This window comes from Hemicordylus capensis, chromosome 12, assembly GCF_027244095.1.
Source record: "Hemicordylus capensis ecotype Gifberg chromosome 12, rHemCap1.1.pri, whole genome shotgun sequence".
In the NCBI taxonomy this organism is placed as follows: Eukaryota; Metazoa; Chordata; class Lepidosauria; order Squamata; family Cordylidae; genus Hemicordylus; species Hemicordylus capensis.
In genome coordinates this window covers 3,348,797-3,373,634 of record NC_069668.1, presented here as the reverse complement: position 1 = coordinate 3,373,634, position 24,838 = coordinate 3,348,797, and the positions used below count along the sequence as shown (strand labels likewise).

At 50.2% G+C, this 24,838-nt stretch overlaps 2 protein-coding genes across 5 annotated transcripts in view; both read right to left on the bottom strand.

Moving 5' to 3' along the window:
• The window catches only part of LIMK1 (LIM domain kinase 1), a 49,944-nt gene extending 49,337 nt beyond the window's left edge, over positions 1-607 (bottom strand). The window contains exon 1 of the mRNA XM_053275147.1: positions 383-607. Within this exon, the coding sequence (XP_053131122.1) occupies positions 383-440 (58 nt within the window). The 5' untranslated portion in view covers positions 441-607. The remainder of the gene's footprint in view (positions 1-382) is intronic.
• A 6,230-nt stretch (positions 608-6,837) lies between these two features.
• ELN (elastin) overlaps positions 6,838-24,838 on the bottom strand; it is a 66,199-nt gene continuing 48,198 nt past the window's right edge. For 2 of the 4 annotated variants that reach the window (XM_053274554.1, XM_053274551.1), the window contains exons 21-36: positions 23,760-23,876; positions 23,617-23,676; positions 21,532-21,618; positions 20,553-20,603; positions 17,910-17,978; positions 16,808-16,900; positions 15,834-15,881; positions 15,102-15,140; positions 14,404-14,472; positions 13,588-13,629; positions 12,945-12,971; positions 11,666-11,704; positions 10,610-10,657; positions 9,564-9,656; positions 8,794-8,832; positions 7,132-7,296 (exon numbers count right to left, since the gene is read on the bottom strand). In XM_053274554.1, coding sequence (XP_053130529.1) covers positions 7,274-7,296; positions 8,794-8,832; positions 9,564-9,656; positions 10,610-10,657; positions 11,666-11,704; positions 12,945-12,971; positions 13,588-13,629; positions 14,404-14,472; positions 15,102-15,140; positions 15,834-15,881; positions 16,808-16,900; positions 17,910-17,978; positions 20,553-20,603; positions 21,532-21,618; positions 23,617-23,676; positions 23,760-23,876 — 944 coding nt within the window. In that variant the 3' untranslated portion in view covers positions 7,132-7,273. Of the gene's footprint in view, positions 6,967-7,131; positions 7,297-8,793; positions 8,833-9,563; positions 9,657-10,609; positions 10,658-11,665; positions 11,705-12,944; positions 12,972-13,587; positions 13,630-14,403; positions 14,473-15,101; positions 15,141-15,833; positions 15,882-16,807; positions 16,901-17,909; positions 17,979-20,552; positions 20,604-21,531; positions 21,619-23,616; positions 23,677-23,759; positions 23,877-24,838 lie in introns of those variants that run through there. The other 2 variants (XM_053274552.1, XM_053274555.1) reach the window with 2 other exon arrangements.

Below are 24,838 nucleotides of genomic sequence, written 5' to 3'. Positions count from 1 at the left end.
GATGAACCTGCGCCCTTCTGCTTGCAAAGCAGTGGCTGTTGGGGGCGCGCGCTATGGATGCTGCTGATGAAGCCACGCGGCTGCCTCCTCCCCGAGTCAGACCCGGGGTCCATCTGGCCAAGGAGGGCTACCTGCCCCGCCCGGCCGGCACCCTGCAAAACGGGCGCGCCCACCCCAGCAAAGGGGAAAGAAGGAGCCCGCAGCAGCGCCGCGCCCCCTCCCCACGGGAGGGCGGAGAGGAGCGCAAGGGCCCCCCCGCTCCAGCCCGGCCACGTGTGCGATGCAGAGGTGGAGGGCGGGGGGACGCTCAAGGTCACGCCAGCCCGGCGAGGAGGCGGCGCAGGCCAGAGCCGGGCGGGGGTCGGAGGTGGGGGGTGCTCACCTTCGTCCTCTCCCATGGGCTCGTCCTTCCAGCTGCAGCAGAGCAGCATCAACCTCATGCAGCCGCCCCGCCTGACCCCCTCGGGGGGCAGAAGCAGAAGCAGCAGTGGGGAAGGAGGCGGCGGCAGCAGTGGCTCCCTCTTGCTGCTGCTGCTGCTGCCCGGGCCCGGCACTGGAGGGGGCAGGGCGCGCGGGCGGGATGCTGCCTCTGCCGGCGGCAGCTGATGCGGCGGACTCGCCTGGGCCGACTGCGCGGCTGCCCTGGGAAGCGGGGGGGGGGGAGGAGAGGAGGAGGGGGCGGGCCTAGAGAACGAGACCCCCGCCCCTCTCTCGCCGGCGCGGCGCTGGAGAGCCGGGGGAGGGGGCGGGGTGGTGCGCAGGCAGGCGCTCCTCAGTGCTGCTGCAGGCGCGGTGGCTCCGTGATGATGCTGCAGGCTAGGGAGCTCCAGATCCTGAGCACATGTAGAGCGGCACAGCTCCCTCCCTAAGGCTGTGAGAGAGAACCCGATGGGTGGGTGGAAGGGCTGGGGTTGGAATATATCGGCATATCTCTGCATAGCTTTCTATTTCCTTCCTTCTCCCCATCCATCCATCCATCTAGCTATGCATGCACGCATGCCTTAATTATCATCGATCACCTGTCTAGCTCTCTCTTTTCCTTCCTTTCTTCCCTATCGGTCTGTCTGTCCTCTTTTCTCTGAATATCCTCCCCCTCTCTTTCATCTGTCCATCCATCTCTCTCCCTCTCTCTCTCTTCCCAATCCATCATCCTTCCCTTCGGTGTAACCTGAAAGCCCTGTCTGCTTCAGAGGGGCCAGATGCACTCTGCACATGTTCAGTGGCACGTGCATTCCGCTCATTCTTTTCAGAATTCTGTGCACAGAGGCGCTAGCTAATGTCAAATGACCAGGGGAGCAGATTGTGCATTAATCACATTCCATGGAACTGTCAGTTTCGTTGAATGTTTTGGCAACTTGAAGGGCTGTTGGCTGTTCACAAAAAAATGCATCTATACACAAGTATATGTTTACACACAGAAGAAGAAGCAAAGATGAAACTTAAAACAAAACAAAGCAATTAACCCCAATGCACACGCACACACACAGGCTTTTCCATTTTAAAACACAAAACTTTGACACAGCCAAAGTCAAACAGAGGGAGAATTAAAATCAGCGGATAAATTGGAGAGTGTGCCTTGGCATAAGCATGCAGAGTAACGGAATCAGGCACGTTACCACTTTTTCAATGATTGTAGCCATATGCAAATTTTCAAGTAAATCGTATATCTCCCCAGCGGCAAGAAAACGTCTCCTACTACAGTACGAGGCCATCTTGTTACAAAACCCTTCACTATTTTAGTGTCTGAAATGTGCAAAATAGGTTGGTAACGGAATCAGAAATGATGCCTAAAAGCTCTGATTCAATTGCCAACGTATTATACATGTTCCATACACTACAATATTTAAGGATTTTGTACAAAATATGCCCTTATTGCAGGAGATGTTCTCTTGCCAGTGGGTATATATAATAGCAGCCTGAAATTTTGCTGAATTTTGCAGTCATTGACAGTGATATACCCATGCAAACCATCCACATTGGGAGGGCAGTCTAACCTAAAACTAAGGCCTAGGGAACCACAGTACAGCTATCTAAATATGAAGTCCCATAACTCTCTATGCCTCTTCCACACTGGAAACTAAGGGGTTAATTCCCCCAGCCCTCTCTGCCCAGGGAGGTAGCCTTTACCTCTTAAGGAGTAAATCTGCTACAGCTGTTGAGAGAAACATAGACAAAGGGCCCATATAACTCGCTGACACCTCTAGGAAGATAAGTGAAGGGTCAACAAAATGGAATAGGCTATAAAGGGTGGATGTTGGGAAACTGATACAAGTTAAGGGATGGTCAATTGTTTCGTTGTGATGTAAACAAAGGTGGATCTGCACTGATGATAGGCTTTGCATTCCTTCTAAGGCTTTGATGATAGGCTTTGCATTCCTTTTGTTACACCATGGTAGATGACTAAGCTACCCTCTGTGTATAAATACTTAGCTTATGTAACTGGGGGTCTTCGCTCTCGATTTGGGTGCGCCCCGAAAGCCTTACTTGCTAGCAGTAAACATCCCATAAGCTTTTCCCTGCATTATTTGGTGTCGTGCACCACCCAGACAAGAACCGGTTTTCACGGTTATATCAAGTCATGATGCCAAGTAACCCTTCTCCCCTGTGTGTGGATCAGGCCTGGATTTGAGCCTCCTGCAAAGGATATATGATATGAAGTATCAAATTGATCAGGGCTCTATTCCTGTTGGTGCCCATTTGGGCAACCAAGTGCTGAGTTTCGACCCTGCCAGATACCTAAACCAGATAACCGTCCCAAAACATCACAGAGCCCTGACACAGGCATGATGCAATGCTTTTCAATAAGTCCTGGTGTGGAATGAGGGGGAAATGCCTTTTCTGAAAGCTGCTTTGTAATTACTTTGTTCTCATGGAATGGGAAAGTGTCTTTGCAAAAAGAGTGAGACAGAACTCAGGTTTGCACTGGTCAAGAAATGGTTAATAGAGTTTGCAAGTGTTGAATGGAAAATTCCTTGCTGAGTTACTTATCTGCCAAGGACAGACAGGGTGGGGGAAGAGGGTAGGGTGTTGCAAACTTCATTAGCATAGGCATCGAATGATCGGCTTATTCCAAACTGCCCTGCTTCTTAGAATGTGAAAGAATCTTCTCTTAATTTGCTTATCTGTCTGCTGAAGAACCAAAACTTAGGGCAAAGTCCAGCCTCAAGGCAAACACATGTGTAAATGTAATGAATTAATTGGTCCCTCGGGCTGAATGGGGGACGCCCAGCTGTGTAACAATGCCAAGGTATAAAACCCCAAGGCACTGGGTATTTGGCGCGTCTTTCCTGGTAGGCCGCGAGGCACAGGAAAGAGCCACCAGCGCTGGTTTTGGTTCAATAAATGGTGACTATTGCTTCCTTCAATCATCCTTGTCTGTCTGGTTTGTGGTAACTGGGGTCTCCCAGGTAACACTGGAAAGGAGATATCGAAAAATCCCTTACAAAGAACGCACTTATCTCTGCAAATTGGGAGATATTGAAACTATGGCTCGTGCTAACTTGGCAAAGAGGCACCTTTTAATGTGGTGATTCTCTTGATTTTGCAGGGGGAGAGTAACTGGCCCTCTCCACCCCCAGCACAGTTCCCCTCCAGTGACTGTTGCTGGTGTCTATCTGATGTTTCTTTTAGATTGTGAGCCCTTTGGGGACAGGGAGCCATCTTATTTATTTATTATTTCTCTGTGTAAACCGCCCTGAGCCATTTTTGGAAGGGCAGTATAGACATTGAATAAATAGATAAATAAATAAATAAATAAATAAATAAATAAAGTGCTCCTTTATTGTCAATTTTACCAAGATATACGGCGTAGACATTTAACCCCTTTTATTAGCTGCCATCCAGGTTGCACGGATTCTTTTTTAACTTGATGATCTTTTAACTGACCAGAATGAGCTGAGATCTTCTAATGGGGCTAAGTTCGGTTTAATAGCCAGCAAAATCCACCAGGAGTTCATTAAGAATAATTGTTAATGGATCTTTATGCTTAACTATGTGCTTAATTAACTACTGTATCACAAACCTATAGGTTATGCAGGGTTTTGGTTTTTTGTTTTTGGTTGGGCTTCTGTTTATAAATTGTGCTGGTCTGTGATCGTAATACAGGAATGGAATGGAATTGAACCTCCTGAGGCTGAGCAGAGTATGTTGGTCACAAATAAATATTCACAGCCCTATATACTGTAGATACAAGAGGCAGACATTCTTGGGCCCTGGCATCTCCTGGGCTAGGATTTAAGCAGAAAATAAGGCCCGCCCCACCTGTATTGGAGTATGCTTCAACTTTAGATCTTCGAGATCATGTTTTCAATTGACCTGGGTCAGTACATTCACACGTGATTGCAGGTCTTCTGTGAATAGAAAGCTCTCACTCTTCCTGGTTGTGGAAGGTAAGAGACAATCCGGCGTGCAGTCACTCCTCTCTCAGGCAAGTAGATTTGATCTGAGTTCATGATTAGCCAGCTTCCAGTGAGGTTTCCGGTAGCTGGCCCCTCGCTATTTAGTCTCCAGATGGCCATGTTAATTTTCAGCCCTTTGCTTCTAAGCCTGTGAAGCTAGGCAGTCCTTGCCCCTTTCATTCACTGGATGTGTTGGTTGTTAGCTATGCAAATAGATATGAAGAGTGGTCTTTCTTTCAGGGGAAGGTTGCAGATTTCCCCAAACATGCTTTATAATTATTATATGCTCCCTTCGATTCCAGCTTTTAAGATGAGTTTGCTTCCACACAAACTCTATCAACAGGCCTGCATCCCCCACGTCTACTCAAGTTCAATGATGCTGTGTGAGATTTCCACTCCAGGCTAGTTTCCTGTTCCTGTCCAAGTCCTCGGGGCAGGAAAGACTGCGGTTGGTGAGGAGGGAGTTCAGGACCAAGCCAGCTGAGATCAGCAGGGCCGATGAAATGGCACTCCACCCGCCTCATGGTCTCACCCAGCCAGGAAGAAAAGCGAAGGGCTTGGCCTGTCTCCTGGGAGGTTGGGGGCATCTCCTCACTACCTGGTTCCTGGGAGGCTGGAGGAATCTCCTCGCTACCTGGCTGCACTGCCTTCGGCTGCTTGTTTTGGGGTAGAGGAGGAAGTGAACAAGGCATCTTTAAGCAACAAAAGCCTTTTAAAAATAATTAATTCAAGTACACGTTCCCATCTGGTGGATGGGGGAGCAGGAACTATTTTTTTTGGGGGGGGAATCACCTGCCATCCCATGCTATCCCTTGGAATCACCCCTGCCAGTCACTCCCAAATCTTGGCCTCTCCCACCCTTGCTGACCCTTCTGCCTGGAACCTTGCAGATCGTGTGTGGCTCCTTAAATGACTTTGCCCCTTCTCCCGTCCTGCTCCTGTGCCTGGGACTTCCCTCCCCGAACTCTTTCTTGGGGTCCACCACCTCCTCTGCCTTCAGCTCTCTCCTAAAACCCTCCTTTTCTGTGAGTCTTTTGGCTAATCCCCTTTGACTCAACCAAATAATTTACACCTTCCTGGGCATAACCACCTTGGTTCACATGCAGTACTCCTGCAAAGCCCCGGATCATGGAGGAAGTGCTCCCCCTGCAGCTTTTCTCCAGCAACTGTTCCCTGGGATATACTGCCTCTGGACATAGAGGCTGAATTCCAGGCTTTCATGAGCCACACTGCGACTGCCAGCCAGATGCCTTTGGGACAAACACAAGTCACGACTCGCGGATGAAGGGAATTTACCCCCTTTGCTGCTTGCCTCCCAACAGCTGGTATTCAGAGGTAGACTGCCTCTGAATATAGCAGCTTTATCTAGTCACCACAACTAAGACCCACTGATGGACATTTCCTCCTCCTCTATGCATTTGTTGAATCCTCTTTTAAAGGCAGCTGTGCCAGAGACTATTGCCACATTTGGGGCCATTTCTGGGTCCCCACTAGGGTTGGAAGAGTCACAAGAAGTGTGTGTTATACCTGATTCCATCTCTGCTTTGTAGCTTGCATTACCGAAGGACATTCCAGCAAATCTGGAATTTTTTTACCCTTTAGGTAGCTCAGCAGCAGAGCCCCGCGTTGCATGCCGAAGATCCCAGGTTTTAATCCCTAGCAGCATTTCCAGTTCAGGCTGGGAAGGAAAGACCCTGGTCTGAAATCCGGGAGAGCTGCTGCTGCTGCCAGCCAGAGCAGACACAACTGAGGTAGGTGGACCAAGAGTCTGACTCAGTATACAGCAGCTTCCAATGCAACCGGCTGTTCAGGTTCTCATGGGAGTTGTAGTTCAGCAGCGTCTGGACACAGGTTGGGGACCCTTGCCTTGGGGGTGGGGGCTGTAGCTCATGGAAGAGCATCTGCTTTGCCTGCAGAAGACCCCCAGGTTCAGTCTCTGGAAGCATCTACAAGTAGGGCTGGGAAAGACCCCTGCCTGATACCTTGGAGAAGCCGCTGCCGGTCAGTGCGGACAATGCTGAGCTAGCTGGACCAAGGGGCTGAATCAGTATATGGCAGCCTCCCAACGTTCTGATTCAGTAGGAAGCCGCTCCATAGAATAAGAAGAACAAGGAGAAGGAGAAGGAGAAGGAGGTCAATGTTTCCTTTAAAAAGTTATTAGTCAGGTTTTATTTCATTTTATTTATTCTGGAAAGCAGTTACTGTTCTTCTTTATAAAAAGTGTCCCATCCCAGTTACATCGCTGTGATTAAACATGAAGACGTGGAGCAGGTTGGCCGGTCATGTACGGGAAGCCGGGGCCACAGCGGGGCGGCCCACCCGCTCGGATCGGGATGATGGCAACGTGGCCACAGCCCACAGTAGGTAGGCCGGAGAGGCAGGCGGGATGTCCTAATCCGCCTAGGCTCTGGCCGTCAGCAGCCATTGCCGGATTAAGGCTAATCCCATTGGCGTCCAGGGCCAGGTCTGGTCTGCTCCCCACAGGACCCAGGCGGTGTGCGAGGGAGGGGGAGATCCTCCGGCGAAGAGCTCACAGACACCCCCCCTCCCCTTCGATCCCAAAGAGAGCCTGCAGAGAGAAGACCAGGAGAGAGAGGAGCAGAGCCCAACTGGCCACTGGCTACTGAGCTGCGCGTGTGGCCATGGAGCTCAGGAGCGGGTTAAAGTGCGCAGGCCGCCCCCTCCCAAAGCAGGCCTCGTCGGCTGCAGCACCATGGTTGTAGCACCAGTGGGAAAGGGGGAGGCAGGCCAGGGTGGGGGGTGGCCCAGGACGGTGGCAGGGTCTCTGCTTTTCTCGGGGCGGGGGGGGGGGGTACATTCGCGACCAGGCAGTAGCACCAGAGTTCATGAGGTGAAGGTCATGCAGTGCATCGGGTCTATTTCTTCTTCCGGCCGACCCCTGCGGAAGAGAGACACAGAGTCAGGAGCTGAGAGGGTCAGGAGGATGCCCAAAGGCCACTTGAGAGGTACCCCCTTCCTCAAGGGGAACATGGGAGTGGAAAACTAAAATTGAAAAAGCACCACCCCCTTCCATTGGTGGCTGGCTTTTTCTTTTCTAAGTCCATCTGAAATTTCAAATTGGGACTGCACCCGTCTCCCAAAACATCCAGTGCAAATTTGGTGGGTTTATTTTATTTTTTTGCTTTTTCGTAGGTGGGGCGGAATTTTTAAATCACATTGCAGGAAAGATTATTATAACAATTTTTTAAAAAAAGTATTTAAACAGAGTACTTTGTTTTGCAAAACAGAGTTGTGTTAGAACAATTCCAGGGTGGGAGCAGATGAGGAAGACAGTATGGGAGTACCAGTAATCATAGTAATAGTAACAACAACAACAACAACAACAACAACAACAAACTGAATATTAATAAAACAACAACAACATCAACAACAATATTGATAATAAAATTCAGACATCCCAGGTCTGAATCCTTGGGGAGTCCTTGGGAAGGACTCGATGTCTGGATAAAACAAACCAGTCAATAACACCTGTCTGACTGTGCAAACAAGAAATAATCCCAAAATAATCCCAGTAGTAATTGGCACCTGAGGTACAATTCCAAAACACCTTGAAGAGCATCTCAACACCATAGGGGTCATGGAAATTACCATCAGTCAATTACAGAAAGCAACTTTACTGGGAACAGACTATATTTTGCGACAATATCTATAATACTAACAACAATATTGATAATAAAATTCTGCCATCCCAGGTCCTTGGGAAGGACTCAATGTCTGGATAAGACAAACCAGTTAATAACACCTGTCTGACTGTGTAAACAAGAAATAATAATAATATAATATATTCCATGAGCCAGGCCCACAGGTTTTGACCACTGGTACCATCTCAAGGGATGATTCGTGATTTTGCTCCTCGTGTCGTTTGGCAACGTCTAACCCTCCCCCACCAGAGATGGCCAAGAGGTGATGGCACTTTTGCACTGACAGCCTTCTGTGTCTGATCTCCCCCTCTTTATCCCAATGCCCAAACGACTGGGGTCAAATTGCTGTCATTTTTGCCCAGAGGAAAGGGTCGGGGTCAGGGCTGGGTGAAAATCAACCAATGGTTCTGCTCTCTCTCTCTCACTCCATGGAGAGGACTGGCCTGCCAATCCTCCTTCCCACTCCTCCGAGGACACGCACCAAATTTTATAGCTGTGTTTGTGTTTTTAAAACTCTGAAAAGCTTTTAGAATCTCGTTGGACGTTTGCCTGCAGCAGGGCCAATGGCCAGGACAAGAAAAGCACGAGGACCCATGGGAAGCAGAAAGGCTTCCATCTCTCGGGCTGCAGACCTTGTCAAAAACCACAGGGAGCATTCGTCCCCCACCCGATGGTACCAACGACCACCCTGGCCGGCCTAAAACAAGCTCTCCACCTGGAGAGTGTAAGCATACCTCTCCAGCTCTTTGCTCCAAGAACTCCATAAGGCTTGCCTGTGAGGAGGACAGAGAGAGAGAGAGAGAAATCAGCACTCCATAGTTCTTCAGCCAAGCAGCTCCTTCCAGAGACCCATCACCCCCTTAGCAAGGCCTGGCACTTTGCACCATCGTACCCTCTCCCCCTGGGTTGTGGGCTCCAACTGCAAACTACGGACAGCCATGAGGAACTGTCAACACAGCAATAACTCCATTCCTCCCCCGCTGCTGCAAATGAACGGTTCGGAGGTGCGTGTTATGGTACTTGGACTTTCCTGCGGCAGGCGGAATCGCTGTCCGACCCAGCCCCTCTTTACCTGACGGTAACTCCCCTCTGCCACCAGGCCATTTCCCTGACGCCTGCTCACAAAATGGGAGAGTGCACAGCTTCCACACCAGGGAAGGATACTTGTCCCACCCTCAGAGGTGCTCTTACCCCTGGACTTCCGAGCCAAAGTCCAGAGCTTCCACAACCCCGGAGGCCCCCCCCCAATCCTCTTTAGTCTGCCCCAGATGGTGTGGTCGCCTGGCCGAGCATGACGAGGCTTAATTTGGGGATCTTCCAACGGCCTTGAGGTCCAGGTTCCAAAATTTCTTCGGTGCACCTCTGCCCACCCTCGTTATCATTGTGTGAACGGCCCTAATATCTTTGGTGTCCCTGTGAAAGGGCACACTTGGATCTCTCATTGCCTAAAGGTAATAGAGAGGGGGGGTTGGCAGACGGGGCGGCAGGATGAGCCAAAATTTACCGCCAACTCTGGCTCCGGCTGCTGGTAAGCCCCCGGCGCCAGGCACGACTCCGGCCCCAGGCACGACTCCGGCCCCAGGCACGACTCCAGCTCCTGCAAGAGAGGTTGAACATCCCACCATTCAAACTTGGAAAAGAGGAGAATGTTGGAGAGCCAGGTGGATCTATTACGTAGTCAGATCCTTTCTAGATCCCAAGGATGGGACGGAAACTGCCTTGGTGGCCCTGGGGGATGGCCGACGCTCGGAGACAGGCGGGGAAATGTGGACTCTGTTGATTCTCCTGGACCTCTTGGCAGCTTTCAGCACTTTCAGCCGTGGTTTTGTTCTGGGTTGGGACGCGGAGGAGGACCCAGTCCTACAGTATCTCGTCTGGGGCTGAGGGGTGGGTGAGGTCACAGATGGCACCCAGCTCTACCTGTCACTGACAGCTGCCGGCCGTGCGTGCAAGCCTCAGGGGCTTGACTGGACCCAACGCTGTCCTTGGGCACTCCAGGGGTGGCGGGGTCAAGGAGTGCCTCTTCCTAACTAGGCCTGGTGCACCAGTGGGAGCCCTACTAGACTGACATGGACGCAGCACCAACTGTATACTAGAGATATAAAGAATACGGAAGTGATCACAGAGTCTCTGCCCCAGGAAGCTTCCAATCAGCATGGTGAGAACGATGGATATTTCAGATGCATGCAGACAGACATGTTAGGAAGGTGCCTTCTACTGAGTCCAACCCTTGGCCCATCTAGATCAGTATTGCCAACACCGACTGGCAGCTGTTTCTCCGAGGTTTCAGGCAGGGGTCTTTCCTGGCCCTACCTGGAGATGCTGCCAGGGATTGAACCTGTGACCTTCTGCATGCAAAGCAGATGCTCTGCCACTGAGCTATGGCGCCATCCCTAAAGGTGGCATACATGGGTCTCCCATCCAGGCACTGACCACACCAAGACCTGCTTAGCTTCGGCAAGGGGGCTGTCTCTTGTGCCCAGAGACCATGCTTGGGGCCAAGGATGGGAAGAAACGGCACACTCTTTGGACAAACTGGGCCAGACTCACCATACTTAGCCGCTTTCGCTGCTGCCGCTGCTCCCAAACCCCCAGCTCCTAATGAAAGGACAGAAGAATTCACCATGAGGACATCAAGAAAAGCCTTCCTTTTGGGGGCGGGGAGGAAGCTAGGAAAAGCCACTCCCAAGCCCCTTTCTGGATGCATGTCCTTATATTTGGGTCCCCACCACGATTTAGGATCAACCCCTAATCTCTCCCTCGCTGCTCCTGGTTTGGATTGTAAGGCCTCTGGGGCAGAGACCACATTGCTCCCCTGGTCTGCCCAGGGCATGGCACTCCGCTGTTCCTAAAAGGTAAAGGATGTGGAGAAGCCACCTGAGAAAAAAAATGATCCAAAGCACCTTCTTGGGACAAACCTGAAATTCTCTTTTGGATTTGATGTTGGGTCCCAATTCTGTTATAAACCCTTGGGTGTCGAGTTGCCACGCCCCCTGGAAATTCTGGGTTGCACTCGGATTTTAAGCATTTCACCCACAATGCTTAGCCCACCCAGATTCACCCAGATTTCAGATTTCATTTTTTTTAAAACAGGCTAAGCTCCAGCCCTTGTAGAAGTGGAGTTATGGAGCAAAACGGGCAGTCACTCTTCTAGTCAGAAATTATTTTCCAGCCAATGTGCATCATATGAAAATCAGGCACCCGGATTTGGAAAGGCAGTGACATCGGGCGGTGACCTTGCCCTTGGTGCACAAACAGCCAGCCCTGGGGTTTTATTGTTTTATCATTTTATTATTTTGTTTTATTGCTGCTTCTGTGTTTTTTTAAAATCTGCGTACAGTTTTTATGTTTGTATTTTATAGATTTTAAATCAGATCTCTTTTCCTATTTTTTGCTTAATACTTTTGACTGTCATTTTTATTATGTTTTTTTTAAATTTTTGTAAACCGCCTTGGGATTGTTTTTAATGAAAGGCGGTATATAAATTTAACAATGAATGAATGAATGAATAAGGCCACTGCCCCTGTTCACCCCCCTCATCGGTCCCAGCTCCTTATAGGGAAGTTGATCAACACCCACATCCAAACAGAGCCACCACCAAATTACCTGGGTAGATAGGAGATAATCCGTAGCCAGGAGCAATCCCTGAAATGCAGGAACAGAGTGGGGTCAAAGGAACTTCGAGGTGGTGTGTAGGTCCCGCACCCGGATCACACATGCCTGCTTATCTCTGATGATTTAAGCATCATCCACCGAGGCGGATGTGTAAACGGAGACAGTTCAGGCATCCAGTTCCCCACCATGGAGGGTCCAGTAATGAAAAGGATGCCTATGGCATGGATCAGCTCACAGAATCAGGGTAACCAAAGAGGTGGAACTGTAGGTTCTGATCTCACTCCTGACGCCACACTGTGTTCGGTTCACACGACCAGAACCATTGCAATTAAAAAGCTAATGGTGAAAGGCGTCTCGCAGAGTGTGTTGCAAGGACCTGAGTTTTCCGGGCAATCTTGGTTAACTGATTGAACAGAGATGGCCTAGGAAATGCCGCATTCTCGTGACACGTTCCACGGGAGTGTGTAGGACCCACTGATCATAATTCACTCTTGAACGGTGATCGTTCTGGTTGTGTGAAGGCACACAACCACTGAACGACTGAATTCAGCTGACTATAGGGAAGGGCCTCATAATCCCGTAGATTAGCATGGGTAACAAAACTATGGATAATGAGGCATTGAGTTTATGGGAACATGGAGGTTAGGTTCCCAGACTAAAACATAAACCCCCAAAGCGCCCCCCCCAGGCACGAAAATGGGCCCTATAAAGTGCCCAATCATGCTCTGTGGGCCTTCAGGAGTTAAAGGATGCCCCCCACAAGTCCAAAAGTCCCCAGATTTTGGCAAAAAATCACAATTAAACTCTCCTCCACAAAATGGCCAGAAATGACAGAAGTAATTTCTGGCCACCTGTGAATATGTGGAATTAACCCCTTTTGGGAGGGGCATTTTTTCCTCCGCGTATGCCGAGGTCAAGTGTCCATTACCTGACCATGGATATGCGGAACCACAGATGGTGAGTCCACAGAAAGTGAGGTAAGCTGGTACAGAATGGTTCTGTAAATAGAACGGTTCTATTTCTAAAGTTCCCTGCCGGTACTGGCAACTGAACTGAATTACAAGGTCCCATACAGGTGATGGTAACTTAACAGATCTATTTGCAAGTTAGGGGCCTCTGAACTTGTGCAGAGTGCTCCTCCCTCCCCAGTGAGTCGCTCCAACCAGCAACTGAGATTCAGGGTTGGAAGGGGGCTCAACTCTTCTGGGCATCAGCTCCTAGGATGGAAGAGTCGATTTGATAAACTCCGAAGCTGTGGCTGTCGACTCACCTGTTTGTGGGATGCCAAGACCATAACCTTTAGGGGCAAAGAAGAAGATACTTCATCAGTGGGGGTGGGTGTTCACCAGCTTGCAGGAGCCTCGCTTCTTCCACTGTTTTGGGAGACTCTCTGGTATCTGGGTTGCCTGGTACCCCCCCAGGACCCCTCCACTGAAAAAGCACAATCAAGGGAGGGGTGGAGAGCAGAACTGGGGAAGGAGGAAAACAGGTGGGGGTGCCTGGAATGCTCTGGGGCAGCCGCCGCAGATGAAAACGGATGCCATTCCTCGTTTGGTTCACAGGAAGCTGTCGCCTACTGAGTCAGACCCTTGCTCCAACTAGCTCAGTACTGCCTGCTCTGACTGCCAGCAGCTCTCCAGGAACTCTCTCTTCAGGCAGGGGACTTGGGACCTTCTGCATGGCTTTTAATTAGATACTGTTTTAATTGTGTTTTAATAGTTTAAACTTTTTAATTTTAATTGTTGAAATTTTTTAATCTTTTATTGGCTGTTTTTATCATTTTGTAAACCGCCCAGAGAACTTGCGTTTCGGGCAGTATAGAAATGTATAAATAAACAATAAATGCAAAGATGAGCTACAGCCCCATTTTCCATTCAATCTAAAAACAAAAAAGATGTTGGAGATCTTCTTACCTGGTTTGGGGGGCTTGCCCCCAGCCCCTGGATACTGAAGCCCTGCGGGAAAGAATAGAGGAAGTCAAAATGCTGCCGTGAAAATGGCATTTGCACGGGAACGTGGGGAGCTGCCTTAAACCGAGTCTGACTATTGATCTATCTAGGTCAGTATTGTCTACACTGACTGGTAGCAGCTGTCCAAGGTTTCAGGCAGGCGTCTTTCCCAGCCTTACCTGGTGATGCTGCCAGAGATTGAACCTGGGACCTTCTATGTAGCTCTGTGTCTGAGCTACAACCCTTTCCTTGAACTGACTGGCTAGAATCAGTTAATTTTTTCTTTATTATGATCATAAGCCAACTTGGGCCCACAGTAGGAAACTAATCCGAGCTACACTATACTTGGAGAAAGAGAGCATTCCGAGGCCATCATGGATAACTTGCAAAAACCTGAAAGAACAAATATTCCCCTCGTTCCGTTTAAAAAAATGTGGAAAGCAACTCAAGATGCAAAGCAGCATCGCCAAAACTTCCCACACAATCCCAGTGGAGGAGGCTGTCAGGATGGAACAAGATCCTTCAGAACGGAGAGCTTCCTCCCTGAATTGGATAGGTTTGCATTTAAATGTTCTGTCTGAAGATGGATCGACGGGGCTCGAAGGGGAGTTCTGTTGAAAGCGTCCCCAGAAAAATTAAAAATGGGAAAGTGGGATGGATAACAGTTCAGAATGTCAGTGTTCAAAATGGACGTGCAAAAGGATGGGGCTGCTTTCAGGTCTGAGCGCCAGCTACTCTCTGGGCGAAGTTGGTTTTTGCTCCGGAGGCACATCTACACACCGGGGGTCAGCCCTCCAGTTCCCAAGCCACCATAACCGGGGACTCCATATCCTCCTCGACCACCGAGGCCTGTTGAAAAATGGGTACAGTCAGAATCCTGCCCTGCGCCAAAGGAGATCCTAAACCATGTGGCTGACTCAAAGTAGGCGAGTTTGATCTCCTGACCCTCCGGCAAGTTACTGCAAAATGTGCTTAAACCCAGCAAGGTAGATCCCTGCTGTGATTAACAAACATACCGAGTGCTGATCTGACGTGGCATTCAAAACGACAAGCACACCAGCAAGGGCCGGTGAACAGTTCATCCGGATTAATTAATCCAGAATAAGATATAAACGCCACCACCGGCATCGTACAGTGACAAAGAGAGGGAACGGCAAAGCAACTTGTCCACAGTGGTTGCCTGGCTTCTGCCATATTTCCCACAATGCCCCAGGGGCAGTCATGGTGGGGAAACATGGCTGCTGCCAGAGTGGGCTGCCATGTACATGTGGTGGCCTCCATTTTCTCCTTGGAATGATACACTGCTTGGGGCACTATGGGAAACTGTTGTGGGGAAACCAACCCATGAGTGCCCAAACTCGTTAATGTTGGGTTTTTTGGAGGGCGGGCCATGGAAACATCCCAAGGGTGCCATTTGTTGGGCCTGATTCGGATTTGCTTCCCCCCATCTCCCACCCCCTCGGTATTTTCCCTCGTACCTGGCACGGCAATGCCGCCCAATCCAGCTCCTGGTACACCTTTCATGGAGAGGACACCATGGTGTCAATGGCCGAGCAGCAACATTTATTTATTTCTTGGCTGACTTATTGAATGCCTATACCACCCCAAATAAAACCGTTGGGCGGTTCGCAGTCAAAACCCAACCACGACATCATATAAAACAAATTCAAATAATCACCAGGAAAACCTGAACACCTTACAGACAAGAAGCCTGATAAAATAAGGGTTGCTTTCAAAAGTCACTTAAAAACAGCCAGAGATGGGAGACTCTGATTCCATTCGGGAGGGGGGTTTCCAGAGCCCTGGGGCCACCCTAGAGAAGGCCTCATTTTGGATTGCTATCACCCAACCTGGAGATACCGAAGACTGAACCGGGGACCTTCTGTATGCAAGGCAAATGCTCTGCCACTGAGATACTGCCCCATCCCTTCAGGGGAATTTCTTACGGCCAACAGGGCTGACAGGTAGTCGCCCATCCAAATGCAAACCAGGCCAGACCCTGCTTAGCCAAGGGGCCATTTGGGCTCACTACCGCAAGGCCAGTGTTTGATGCACTGCAACCAGCATGCTGAGGTCTTGGGCTGTCCCTGAGTGGCACTACTCGCTTCTGGGAGAGACTGGAGTGTGGGGGGGCCCTCAAACCCTTTGATAACTTCCTTCGGCACCACTGGACCACTCTGGGAGGGGTGCTTTGAAAGCCGGAGACGTACCGTATTTGGGGGGTTTGGCTCCTGGCTGTATTCCAGTTTGAGGGATCCCTGAAAGAGAAGGAGGAATAACCCATAGCAGCAACCTACCACCCCAAGATCCCCTTTGACACCCAGACTGGGACAGGTGGCCCTGACCAGTGTGACGAGGTGCCAGTCCCACAGGAAAGGCTCTCCAAAGAGCCACAAATGTCATATGATGGGCAACATGACCAGAAGAAGCTGCCATATACTGAGTCAGACCGTTGGTCCAGCTCTCTCAGTATCGTCTACCCAGACTGGCAGCAGCTTCTCCAAAGTTGCAGGCAGGAGTCTCTCATCAGCCCTCTCTTGGAGATGCTGCCAGGGAGGGAACTTGGAACCTCGATGCTCTTCCCAGAGCAGCTCCATCTACTGATGGGAATATCTGACAGTGCTCAAACTCCTAGTCTCTCATTCATATGCAACCAGGGTAGACCCTGCTTAGCTACGGGGACAAGTCATGCTGGCTACCACGAGACCAGCCCTCCACATGTAGGTGGGTCCTGTATCATTTTTTAATGTTAAAAAGTAACCCCCGAGGGGACCCCGCATTGGTCCGCCCCGAGGGTCCACATCAGAATTGGGACTAGAGAGCATGAGAAGGGGATGTTAAAGCCTTCTCTGGTACGACTGTCCCAGAGGTTGCCATAGGTAGCTTCACTCCTGGGAAGAGCTTGGAGGTTCATGGTCTATCTACTTGGCACTTTACTGAGGTAGGAGGAATTGCTGTTCAACCCAGCTCCTCCCTGCTGGACAATAACGTCCTCCCTCTCCGGGAGAGGGCACAGCTCCCACACCAGGGAAGGATACTTCTCCCACCCTCATTATCATCGCGTGAATGGCTGTAATATCTTGGGTGTCCTTGCGGAAGGGCACACTTGGATCTCTCATCACCTAAAGGGAATAGAAAGGGGGCTGACGGATGGGGCGGAAAGAAGAGCCAAAGGAGCAGTTACCTCCAGGCAGGACCCCGGCTCTGGGCACAACTCCGGCTCTAGGAACGACCCCGGCTCCAGGAATGACTCCAGCTCCGGGCATGACCCCGGCTCCTGCAGAGAAGTTGTACATTCCACAGTTTAAACATGGAAAACAGGAGATGTTGGAGATCCAAACGAACCGATTACTTCATTTGATCCTTTCCAGTCGGGCTTCCGTCCTGAAGATGGGACGAAAATTGCCTTGGTCGCCCTAGTGGAGGACCAGTGCAAGGAGACAGATGGAGGAGCGTGACTCTTTTGTGTGACTCCTAGACCTCCCGGCATCCATGGTTTGGTTCTGGGTTGGGGCTTTAGTGGCTCCAGTCCTACTGGATCTGGTCTATATCCAGAAGGTGGTGCCAAGGGAGGCCACTCCTTGGCTTGGTCTGTGTGGTGTCCCACAGGGCTCTATTCTGCCCCCACCCCCGGTAGCTCAACATCTACCTGAAACCGCAGGTAGGGGTCACAGGGTCATCAGGAGGCAGACGGCACCCAGATCTACCTGTCATTGACAGCTGCCGGTTGTGAGTGAAAGCCTAAGGTTTCGCAGCTGTGGGGCTCGACTGGACCCAACACTATCCTTGGGGACTCCGGGGGTGGTGAGGTCAAGGAGGGCCTCTTCCCAACTAGGGCTGGTGTGCCAGTAGGAACCCAACTTGGAGGAGTCTGTAGACTGACATGGGTACAGCACCAAATGTATGCTAGTCATGTAGCAAATATGGAAGTATATAGACACATGGGAAGCTGCCATATGCTGAGTCAGATCATTGGTCCATGTAGCTCAGCATTGTCTGCACTGACTGGCAGCAGCTTCTTCAGGGTTTCAGACAGACGTCTCTCCCAGGACTACCTGGAGGTGCTGCCAGGGACCGAACGTGGGACCATCTGCATGCAAGTCAGATGCTCTAGCACTGAGCGAGGGCCCCATCCCCAAAGGTGACATATACGGGTGCCCCATCCAGGCACTGACCACACCAAGACCTGCTTAGCTTCAGCAAGGTGGCTCTCTGGTGTCCCCCGAGACCATGCTTGGGGCCAAGGGTGTGAAGAAGTGGCACAGGAAGAACTGGGTCTGACTCACCATATTTTGCTGCTTTTGCTGCTGCTTTTGCTGCTGCCGCTGCCGCTGCTGTTCCAACACCCCCAGGCACTAATGGGGAAAAGAGGCGGATTCACCTCAAAGATGCTGACCAAAGCTCCACTGAGCCCTGTAGGCAGCCTCTGAGAGTGGCCAGCCACATGCTTCTGCACCCTCACAAGCAGGGTGTGAAGCTGATCACTCCTGATTTACCAGTTCAGCCTCTGAATCTGGTGGTGAAATAAAAAAGAGGACTCTTTTGACGTCCCTGGAATTCCCAGCCCAAAGAAGGGGGTTGCTGTCAACTCATATTGGATTGTAGGAGGAACCTTTTTGGTTCCCGAAAGTTCTGAGCGGAATTCGGTCGCTACGACGGCCTTGCCGTTATTTATTTTTGCACCTCTCCACGGGGTTCTCTCATGCCAACCCTGAATTGTGCACGCCTCCGAGAGCTCTCCGATATGGAGGGCGACCTGAGCATCGATCACCCCTTTTTTATCCCTACCCCTGAATGATTAGGGTCAAACTGCAGTCATTCTTGCCAGGAGGAAAGGGTTAGGGTAGAATTCGGCTCGATGGTTCAATATCAGACCAACCAAGGGCATGCATGGCGGACTCCAAAATGGCAGCAGCAATGTAGGGCAGGCCTGGAACGGGCTGAAGACAACCCGAAGTGGGTGATTCAGGCATATATGGAGGCCGGCTGGAGGAAGGGTACCTCTGGAGACCCCTCCCATGGCTATGGCAGCACCCCCTGGAGGTGGTGAGTAACCAAACCAGGGGGAGAATTCGGGGGGTGTCAAACTGAACATGTCCAATCTGGTTTGAGTCCGGTTCGGACTCAAATTGAACTGGGCAACCCAGTTTTGTGCACACCCCTAGGTTAGGGTCACCATGAACAAATGGTTGTCCTCTCTCCATGGAGTCATCTTTGGAGGACACGCCTGCCAATTTTCATTTCCATCCCTCGGACAATATTGATACAACTTCATAGCAGTTTTTGCGGGTTGTTTTCTAAACATTCGAAAGCCTTTAAAACCCCCACTGCAATTGTGGCTGCTAGATCCTGAGGATCAGGACGAGAAAAGCAGGGCCACATGCCAAAAGCCTTGTAATTCGATTGCCCCTCCTCCATTACTGGGGGAGGGGCAAGACCTTGCCGAAAGCCAGAAAGATCATTCCCCCCCACAGATGGGACTGACCACTCCAGCTGGTTCCTGTATTATTGCCTAGAAAAGTGAAGCCAGAGCAGTTCAGTGGTTAGAGTGTTGGACGAGGACCGGGGAGATCTGAGTTCGAATCCCCATTCAGCCATGATACTAGCTGGGTGACTCTGGGCCAGTCATGTCTCTCACAGCCTAACCTACCTCACAGGGTTGTTGTGAGGATAAACATAACCATGGGCTCCTCAGAGGAAGAGCGGGATTGAAATGTAAGCATTAGATTAAATTAAACTAGGGCACTGCTATATCCTGCTCCCTGCTGAGATCAGAGGTCCTGCTTTGAGGTAGGCAAGAAGGCTCCCCACAAACCCAAAGGGCATTTTGCTTGTTTTCCCAAATGCTCAAAATGGCCACTACCTCCCCCAGACAAAACAACACCAACGCACACCCTGTGTTAGGCAAGAAGGCGTGGAAAGGGGCTTCCAACTGGGAACTGGGGGCTCAAATCAGCCTCCTCCTCCTCCACTTTCCCCCAGTGATGACTCCTTCGATCCTTTGAACCTTGAACCTTTGAACTCTTGAACCTTCAGACCTTCAGTCTTTTGAACTTTTGAACCTTTGAACTTTTGATCTTCCGATCTTTTGAACCTTTGAACCTTCAAAACTTTCGATCCTTTGAACCTTCAATCTTTTGAACCTTTGAACATTCAATCCTTCAAGCCTTTTGAAGGTTCAAGAGTTTGAATGTTCAAAGGCTCAGAGTTCGAAGGTTCAAAAGTTCAAAAGTTAGAAGTTTCAAGGGTTTGAAAGTCTGAGAGTTCAAAAGTCAAAGGTTCGAAGGTTCAAAAGTTTGAAGGTTCAAAAGTTTGAAGTTTCAAAAATTTGAAGGATACACCAGACTTGGAAGGGTGATATAGAAATTGAATTAATAATAATAATAATAATAATAATAATAATAATAATAATAATAGTAGTAGTAGTAGTAGTAGTAGTAGTAGTAGCCTTTGATAGACCTATCCCCCATGAATTTGCCCCTATTAAAGACCCAAACTTCATTAATAAGATAAACTCACACAAAGTTCCTTACATCTCTTAACTTTTTAATTTATAGCAAAATCCTAACTCCCCCAATAATATTCTTTGCCACCCCCTTGCTCTCACAAACCAATTGTATTGGGACTACCCCGCCTTCCCCTTTCCTAAAGTAAAGTCATCCTCCCCCCGTTGGGGAAGCAGAGCAGGTGTTCTGCAGAACAATGCCAATCTCGTTCGTGCTATAGGATAAAAATCTCTTTCCCCAAGAAAGCCTTTGGAGATCCAGCTGATTGGTGGGTCTCCTTGCAACTTGACTTTGTTGTCATAGGGCCATTGTGTTGTGTGGAAGGCTGTGATGCAAGAAAAATGGGTCATGGTTTTTGTCACCATTTTCGCTACCCTTGCTGCCGACTGGATGTTGCGTCTGATCACAAAGATCCCGCCTTACCGTATTTCGCTGCTTTTGCTGCTGCTTTTGCTGCTGCAGGACTTCCCGGTACTGAGAAAGAGAGAGAGAGATTGCTTGAGAGCTACTAACATCCACTGTGGCCCCTGGGAAAACTATATTTCCCAGAGAGATTGTCTGAGAGCTACTAACACCCTCTGTAAAGGTAAAGTGTGCCGTTGAATCAGTGTCTACTCCTGGCACCCACAAAGCCCTGTGGTTGTCTTTGGTAGAATACAGGAGGGGTTGACCAATGCCTCCTCCCACACAGTATGAGATGATGTCTTTCAGCACCTTCCTATATCGCTGCTGCGGTATATAGGTGTTCCCCATAGTCTGGGAAGAATACCAGCGGGGATTCAAATCGGCAACCTCATGCTTGCTAGGCAAGTCATTTCCCTGCTGCACCATTAGTAGCCCCTGGGAAAACTAGATTTCCCAGAGAGAATGTCTGAGAGCTACTAACATCCACTGTAGCCCCTGGGAAAACTAGATTTCCCAGATGTACTTCCACTAGCTGTGCTGTGGTGGAAGGGACTTGGGACCACCAGAAGAAAAAGCCCTGCTGGATCAGACCAAAGGCCCCTCCGGTCCAGCATCCTGTTTTATGCCCTAACCAACCAGTGGCATCTGGGAAGCCCACAAACGGGGGAAAGGGGGCAACTGCCCCCTCCCATTGGGGTTCCCGACACCGGGTGTTCAGGGGCATGCCCCCTCTGATTCTGAGGTACTGACTCCTCAAAGTCCCAGTGGGGTGGGGGGTGGGGGTGGGTCTCAGTGGGGTGGTGGGTGGTGGGTGGTGGGTGGCAGTCCCCTTCATCTTATGCTGCGGGAGCCGGCAGGTCCCACCATCAACCCTGGTGGTGGCCCCTGGGGATCGAAAGCGAGGTTTCCCCCCTCCTTTTCGATCATGGCAGAAAATCAGAACAAAATACCTGTTCTCTTGGCAACACGTTCACCTCCTACAGAGGTAGGAACTTACCTAGCCCGCCGGGCACCACTCTGCCAGGCACCACACCACCGGGCGCCACTCCAGGAATAGCTCCATAACCAGGTGCAACCCCAGTCCCTGAAGAAAATATCAAAGGGGTTAGGATTAGGGAGCCCCTTAACAATATCTGGTGACGTCTGCAGGAAGCCCCTGCCTCTGACCCACCCTCGTCAGCTTAGTCTGCAAGGAAAGAGAGGCATGCTAAGGCGCAGCATCACACTTGCACTGTTCCAAGGTGCCTGCAGACCCGTATTCCCTGTAACAAGGATTCCCAGATGTTGATGACTACAACTCCCATCATCCATGGCTGCAATGGTCTTTGGCTGGGGATGAAGGGAGTTGTAGTCAATATGACTACAATTGGAGGAGAGCAGGTCTTGTGGTAGCAAGCATGACTTGTCCCCTTAGCTAAGCAGGGTCCACCCTGGTTGCATATGGATGGGAGACTACATGTGTGAGCACTGTTAAGATTTTTCCCCTCAGGAGATGGAGCCGCTCTGGGAAGAGCTGAAGGTTCCAAGTTCCCTCCCTGGCAGCATCTCCAAGATAGGGCTGAGAGAGATTCCTGCCTGCAACCTTGGAGAAGCCGCTGCCAGTCTGGGTTGACAATCCTGAGCTAGATGGACCAAGGGTCTGACTCAGGATATGGCAGCTTCCTACATTCCTAATATCTGGGAAATCCCTGTTACCAGGAACACTGCTTCTAGCCATTTAGACTGAGTGACGAGGGGGAAAGCCCATTCACATCTTATGTTCAACATTTGTACGACGACTGTACAGTGCACACAGGCACACATCTGTACATTAGTAGGGTAATTCACATGTTATGCTGAACGCAGGTAGAGCAGTACACTGCCCATCTGTGCCATGCATTCAAAGGGCCTGTATACAGGTTCACTTTTAAATTGAACCCAGGTACAGCCATTCACACAAACACATGCATAAGTGTACAGACATCTGTACACTCATACAGCATAATGTCTGGATTGGGCTAAAGTAGGGATTCTCAACATTGGCTCCCCAGATGTTACTGGACTCAGGGTGTAACTACCATTAGGCAAGGGGAGGTGGCTCAAGGGCCCCCCCCCAGAGGCAAGTCACATGTGAAGTGAGTGTGTGTGTATCAGCGAAGGGCCCATTTTAAAATTTTGTCTCTGGGCCCACTCCAGCCTCCTTACGCCCCTGACTGGACTTCAACTCCCATAATCCCCCGATCCAGTGGCCTTTGGTTGGGGATTATGGGAATTGAAGTTCAATAACATCTGGGGACCCAACGTTAAGAATCCCTGGGCTCAAGACCAATATGGGATCCGAAAGATGAATCCTAAAGAGACAAGATGTAGGAAATGGGCTTGTTGGGTTTTTGGGGAAAGGAGGCTGAGCAGTGGGGTGATGAATCCGAATTCTTTTAAGCAGAGTCAGAGACAGACCGTTGGTCTATCTGGCACAGAACTGTCTACACTAGGGCCGCTAAATCTAGCCCTTGCCCCCCAGCTGTTTCTGGACTACAACTCCCACAATCCGCAACCACAGTGACCAATATGGGAGTTGTAGAGCAATATCTGCAAGAGGGGCAAAGTTGAGTAGGCCTGGTCTGGCCGTGGTAATCTAAGACTTCAGGCAGGAGTCTCTCCCAGCCCTACTTGGAGATGACACCAGGGATTGAACTGGAGATCTTCTACACATAAAGAGATACAGCCCCGTCCCCTAAAGGGAGTATCTTCCAGTGCTCACACGTGGTCTCCCATGCAAATGCACACCAGGGCAGACCCTGCTTAGCAAAGGGGACAATTCATGTCCCATACCACTCATGGCCAGAAGATCAGCTTCCCTCTGCTTTCTGGAAGCACAATCTAATCCTATTTATGGATTCTCTTCAGCTTTACCTCTTTTGCAAGGCATATAACTATTTTACACGAGGCTGATGATCTAGTGAGGAAAGGTAATGGAGTGCTTTTCCTTGGCTTAAATGCTGGCATTTTTTCTGACCAGCCTTCCTAAACTGATCTCTCTTTTGTTTAAGCATCTTGTGGCTCTGCTCTGACCTTTCCAGGGCCCCCGATGCCATCAGCTTACCGTACGTTGCTTTTGCCGCCACCTTAGCTGCCGCCGCCGCCGCCGCTCCTGCCGAAACACCTACCAGCACATATAGAAACAGAGTCAAGGTACCGGGTGGGATCGCTATATCTGTGGGAGCTCATCTTCTCATCCAAACTCACCTGGGACAGCTGGATAACCAGGGATTCCTCCTATACCTGGAGTCACAGGACCGCCTAAACCAGGTACGCCAGCACCTGGGATGCCACCACCACCGACGCCCACACCTGGAACCCGACCTGGGATGAAAGATGTGAAATTGAAGGGAAGTGAGTCCCTCCCTGGAGCAAAAAAAGTCTGGACCCAAACTCTGCTTATCGCTGCCCCCTTGTGGCAGGTTGCCAGTGGTGGATTAATGGAGAGGCAGAGTAGGCATTTGCCTACAGCAGCAAAATTTGAGGGGTGGCAAAATTGGCTGCAACAAGGGTGGAGTGGGCGAGGAGAAATTCCTACCCTTGTACCTTAGGAAAAAAGGCAACCCTTTTTTGTTTAAGGTAAAAGGGCGGCAAAAAACTTAATCCACCTCTGCAGGTTGCTGCTGCATGGCAGTTTGCTCTCGTGGCTCCAGGGCAGGCCCCACCCATGACGGCTCTCATTGGCTCTTTGCAGAGCAGGAAGGCTATAAGCAGCTTCCGGTCGGAGGCAGGCCTTGCCTCAGTTTCTCCTCAGTCCTGCAGTGTTGCGTCTGCTTCTCGTGGTCTGATTATTTGGCTTCCGACTGTTGCTCGACCCCTGACTCATTTGCATGCTCTGACCCTGAGCTCCCTTCTCGACTTCTGGCTTGCCACTTGACGGTCTGTGGGCTCATTTCTGAGGACTGCCTTACCCCTGGCTGCCCACCTATATTTTCATGAGATGTTTCAGAAAGCTGAATACTGTGACCTAGAGCCTGCAGAATTTTACCTCATGCAGAATTTTACCCAGGCCAGGAGGTTTTACCCATGCCTTCTGCAGAATTTTACCCAGTCCACTGCTCCCTGAATCAGATTCCAGGGCAATTTCCAGATTACCCACTACCACAGTGTCACTATGTGTCTGTTAAGTGTACTCCCCTACTGCCTGTGTTTTGACATTGCAGTCCCTGCACTGTCGGCAAGGTGCCGTTCACATTTCTGTTGCCTCCTTTCGGGTTTTAGCTTTGCGTTACAGTACAACATCGCAAAAAGAAAAAAGAAAAAAAAAGCTGTATTTTCCCATTGTA